The sequence below is a fragment of the Osmia lignaria genome, chromosome 11, assembly GCF_051020975.1.
Source record: "Osmia lignaria lignaria isolate PbOS001 chromosome 11, iyOsmLign1, whole genome shotgun sequence".
NCBI classification, from domain to species: Eukaryota; Metazoa; Arthropoda; class Insecta; order Hymenoptera; family Megachilidae; genus Osmia; species Osmia lignaria.
In genome coordinates this window covers 5,109,198-5,114,909 of record NC_135042.1, presented here as the reverse complement: position 1 = coordinate 5,114,909, position 5,712 = coordinate 5,109,198, and the positions used below count along the sequence as shown (strand labels likewise).

Sequence of the window (5,712 nt, the reverse complement as noted above, 5' to 3'; positions counted from 1 at the left end):
TATTGTATATTGTTTCTAACGCGATGAATCTCTAGCGAGGATTTTTCGAGTATTTTATCTAAAAAAGAAAAATAGAAAGAAAAAAAAAATAGTTTTATTATATTGAGCGATATCGGTTGCTTTTTAAATATTACGCTTGTAACGCGAGATCCATGCAATTTGTCTTCAACTTTATATTAGGTAAAATTTGTAAATTGTAATAGTCATTTTCTTTGTTGTGTAAATCATTGTATTAAACGGTAATTTCCTTGATCGATGTATGAGAGATTCTCGATAGAGTAGCTTATTGTTAGGTTTCTTAAAATACATATCAAGCTAATCATGTTTGCAAAACGATCGGTTTGGCAAATTTCCTAGGACTTAATTGAGAGAACATTAGTAGAAGTTTGTAATTAGAGTTCGAACCATGTCTTAATTTTCAAAATTAAGCTGCAATAAACTTGTTTGATGATAAACGATTGATTGATTTCTTTCTCTAAATGTACCTCATCAAAATTTAATACTATATCCTTTATGATATTTAAATCATTTTTTTCAATTAAAGATTTAATGCAACATGATGCTTCTGCTTTCTTAATGAAAGAAATCAGATATTTACCAACCTGATGTACAAGAACAAATGCATTCCATCTTGACATTAATTTTCACTACAAAACTTAAATATCATAACTTCTGTGCATGCTGGATCAGTTTTTGATGATGGCCTCTTGTCCTCTTTTCACGATGTCACTGGTTCAATCCTGTTGCATGCAATAAATTACAGAATCATTAAATAAAGTGTGAACAGTAGACGAGTAATTCTAGTATACAGACATTTTGAGATAATTAAATTTGTGTGTAAAGTCCTTTGGAGCCTTTATGATTAACTGTACTTCCACATTTTCAAAGATTATGTCTTTTTGTAGTTAATCAGTTTGGCTCTTGGATGTCTTGTATAATATAATATGATATATTTTAAAGTAGAGTATCATAGATTTAAATAACATTATTTTTTGGTATAAATTTTGCAAGAGTAATGGTTTAGATAAATATGAAATACATCATTTTACAGAATTTCATATGTGTATAATTGCAGTGTTCATGCTTATTTGTATACTATAATTCATGCAAGAAATTAAATCCATTTCGAATACAAGCATATAAAGAATAATCATAAATAAATGATAGAATTATTACTAATATTATTTCATACTATAACAAACTATTAATTTGATTATAAAATTAATATTTAATACATTATCAAGTGTCAGAAACTTGAACTTATAATAATTCAGCGTGCAATTTCTCATGCAATTTTAATGCAAAATACAAATGCATATACGTATCGTGCAGATAAAATTGTACATATTAGTAAATACCTACTGGCATCTGAAACTTATGGGAATTACGTACGAAATTCTCGAAATCTATGTAATTTGGAGACTGTTTATTGCCATTAGCATTTATATAGTTTATAATAATCGTTATTATCCACATATAATACAGTTTTATGTACAAGGGGCCTAGTGTACACTATGATTAGATGTAGCGTGAACGACTTTATCAAGAACGATACCAAAAAGAAATATGAATGATGTTAATAATAAATAGCAAACAGAGAATCGAAGTCGACTATCTACATTGAAAGTACAAAAATAACGAAATATAATATTTTATATTTATGTACTTAAATTAATAGAACTCGTAGATACTGAGCAGAAATATGATTTACAGGAACCATACCTAGAAACACGCTAATTCGACTAGTCAACAAATAAATTTATAAAAAAAGAAGAAAGAAATTAACTCTAAAACTTCTCAGCTACGCTTGCAATATATCGTACAAAATTACTAAAAAGAAATACGTAGATTTTGATTTTTCATTCTTTTCAAACTGAAAGGTAAGAAATCAGTAGATCCTAATATTCATTCTCCAAGATTAAAGTATCGCTTTATTAGTCTCAAAATACTGGCATAAAAGAATTCCATAACACTTGTTAATGCTTTTTCCTTGATAAATCAAACGATTGATTCAATCATCAACTTCTTAGAAATTTCAGTAACAATCAACAACAACAGTAAGAGTAATATTCTCAAACAATTGTCAAATGTAATTAAAACATCCCAAAGAACGTAATACCAAAAATTCTTTGATCAACAAATTTTAGTACAATATACGTCTTGTAAAAACCATGATAGCTTATTGAAAAAGCATTTAATCTGTTACATAATACTTTTATACTAGAATGATTATCCTGTATACTTATATATATATTTGCATATATGTACACATTATATACATACATGTATATATATATACAGTATTGTATAATTTGTTTGAAAAATGCTAGAATAATTTCGACAAGTTTGCTACTTGTTATGCATCTAAACGTAAATTCAGAACAGCGATTAGAATAATGTGAGGCCTACAGTAGTTTCCTATCTGCGATAGAGTAATTTTAATATGAGAAAAACGTAAGTTTCGATATTTCTCTCATCATCATTTCTTTTATCCTCAACTAAACCTATCGAATAACATTATACATTCGTATCAACCAATTTACAGAACGCAAAGCAACGATAACGCGATCACAGAAAACATGTCGATTAAACGCATGGAAATCGAAGGAGGCTTATCAAATAGAATAGATCGAACTGTTGGCGAAATGTGTACCAAATACAAAAATATATCGTACATTTATACGTGTAAAATGGCTGATACACAATTTAATCGTGATGCATGGCTGCGATTTAGGCTTCCTTTGGTCAAAAGGAAATGTAGGGGAAGAAACGTCTCATTACTTGCCTTATTTATTCATGTTCTTTTATGTGCGAGGGCAGGAGGTTTTAGATTAGGCTCTCCCAGGTTTTTCCCAAGATTAAAGGCAAATGATAGCTGGTTCCTGTCTCTACCTTCACCCTCGACCAAAAGAAGCCTACATTACACCTGAAGTTTACTTGAATAACTTGAAATATGCACATGAATATCTTTTTTTTTTTTTTAAATCCAGTCTTAACTTTCATAACTCGTCATCGACGTTTTACCCTCTTTCAGACGTATACCAGCTTGGTTGCAAACCAACAATGAAACTGAAAAGGCAGAACACAATACTGTTTAACTTTGTCTCTGAACAAGAGAATATTATTTTGAATTCGTGTAAAAGAAAGCGTGTCCTTCTATTTAAATATACGTATAGAAAATAAAGAAATCTGTGTTCAACATCTACTTTAATTCTAAATAAATATTCAACAATGATCGTAAAGTACTTTGGAATTTTACAAAATATCACTTTCGTCGTTTGTTCGTACCCCTGAACTCTTCGGTTAATAAATCTATAAAAATCACGTTTACATAAAACATACCGTTCTTTTCACCAATAAAAACTTCTACATCCTTATACGATAGTAATAAAAAAGAAAGTTCGTCTGGAAGTTGTAACTATCATAGAATTATCCATACGACAGTCTGTTATATTCCATGTAGTAAGTAGCATGATAGAAAATGAAAAATAAAATAAAAAAGGAAATGCACTTGTTTGATGTTTCTTGAAAATAGTAAGAAAAAGCAGTTTTTTACCAATCACCTGATACAACCAGTGAACCAGTTAAAATAATGTTACAAATGTTAGCAGCGAACTCAAAAAGAAAGAAAAAAGCAGAAAACCAAAAGCACCAGGGAATGCTTCGAGTAGTAATTATACTTTTTTGTACGAAGACAGACACAGTTTGATATACCAACAAAGTACCGTGCAGTTTGTTTTCACACAATGATACACGTTAAACGCAGTTATGACATCAATGATTTTACAACTGTTGTTTTCGACGTACGAAGATCTTCTATACAACTATAATTTTAATACAGAAACGTGTTAGATTGAATGGTCACGAGATATATTTAAGAAAAAGTTCGATTCAATCGTTAAAAACCATGCTCATAGTTTTTCGTATTATTGTGTCTTTTTTTTGTTTATACAGTTAGTCTTAGATCGAGATTAATTGAACGAACGATGGTTACATCTGTCGTATCCATGTGTAATTTTTTCTTTTTTTCACGATGTCCGTAACGCTCGAACACTTATGTCATCCTATCGTTTAGGATTGTTCTATACGTAAACTGGTCTTATCTTCAGTCAAGGCACGAGTCTGATGAGTCGGGCCTTGCCAAGTCTTTTTTTTTTTTTTTCATCAACGCTTTAACAATCTACTCGAGTATAATTAGTGAATCATTTACACTACGCTGAGTTAGGTGCGAACCCTGACCCAATCACCACTTTTGTTAAACCACTCTTTGGAATAGACGCTTAAAACAGCAGCTTTCGAATGTATCATAGAAAAAAACATATCGACAAACGCGATAGAGTTGAGCCGATTGATGAATCAATTTCAAAAAAAACAATGAACGCAAGCGATATATGAAGAAACGTTTCAAACGAGAAGATCCAAAATGCTGCTGTGATAGAGCGTTGCGTACGAATGCTACCCACTACCGGTTTTAATGGCCGCTGAGATAAATTACGATTAAATATAGTAAAAGAGAATGTGAGTAGTACACGGTACGTTAATGGTACAGTACTTAACAAGTGATGCGTCGAATACATCGTTAGTTCGTGTGTTTCTTTCGTTAATTTTATTCTTCCAGATTTCAGCAGTTGCTTCTGACTGCGCTTACGCAGGTCAGATTAGACCACACATGCTGAAAATACACCCATCACACGTCAACCAATGTCCCCGCCGTAGTCCTGACCGTTTAGCAGATTACGGTTGTAAATGGCAGCCCTGTAACTGTACCTATTTATGGCTGGTCGATCAGGAACAGGCGGTGGTACCAGAGCCACGTCCGAATTCAACATAGCCCCGCTTCCTTCGTCCACTTCACCGATACTGCTCTCCACCAGAGACGGTTCCACCTCAGTGAATGCCAATCTTGATCGTAGTAAATACGCATACGTCTTGTACCTCTTCAACTGTAACATACAACGTATAAATTAGCGGTACGTTTGGCATTGGTTGATTTCATTTTGTGTAGCTGTCTAAAGAAACCATAGGAAGCTTTTACAAAGTCACAGGGCCCTTGCTCGTTTTCTTCTTATTTATTGCATGCATGATATACCACTCACTTGATGTAGAATCCAAATTAAGGCCCACGAGTACTTTACCAGTCCATGACTAGCTATGTTAGAGGGAAGAGCGAAGAACTGAAAGGACCGTTGAGTGATAGAAAAATAGGTGGAATACGCTACCATAGTTTTGCCACCTATTTCCTTGTAATATATACATTACAAGTAATCATTAATAGAAAAGGGATCGAAGGAAATTTGATCGGTTCACTTTTATATACGTCCCAGTTGCATAACTGTACCGCAGTGAAAGTACTGCAGTTTAATTTTGTTGGTCTTGCTGAGCGTTAGGTAATCGTTTCGGGTAAAATTATTAAGAATTATAAATGCAAAACAGTGTTTCGGTTATGTATTATATTGGTTTTAGAAAGTATCACAGTTTATATACCTCGTGATGCAAATAAGAATCCTTTTCCTTATAATTTTGTACAGTGAGAGCTTTCGCTCCTCTTTCAGGTGGATGTCGCCTGTGTTCCTCCAACTCGGCCTCCAATTTGCTCACTCTCTCCTCGTGGTCCCGTAATTGTTCTCTCTAATTGACAGAATGAAACACTCAAGAATATCGTAAAACAACCGGTAGATTCAAGCGTCGTTTATACAAGCTGTGCACTCTACA

The 5,712-nt window shown here is 32.7% G+C and overlaps 1 protein-coding gene across 3 annotated transcripts in view; it reads right to left on the bottom strand.

The window, feature by feature from the left end:
• Positions 1 to 3,077: 3,077 nt before the first annotated feature.
• The window catches only part of Efa6 (Exchange factor for Arf 6), a 32,910-nt gene continuing 30,275 nt past the window's right edge, over positions 3,078 to 5,712 (bottom strand). For all 3 annotated transcript variants that reach the window (XM_034323148.2, XM_034323147.2, XM_076690826.1), the window contains exons 12-13: positions 5,485 to 5,628; positions 3,078 to 4,943 (exon numbers count right to left, since the gene is read on the bottom strand). In XM_034323148.2, coding sequence (XP_034179039.2) covers positions 4,695 to 4,943; positions 5,485 to 5,628 — 393 coding nt within the window. In that variant the 3' untranslated portion in view covers positions 3,078 to 4,694. The remainder of the gene's footprint in view (positions 4,944 to 5,484; positions 5,629 to 5,712) is intronic.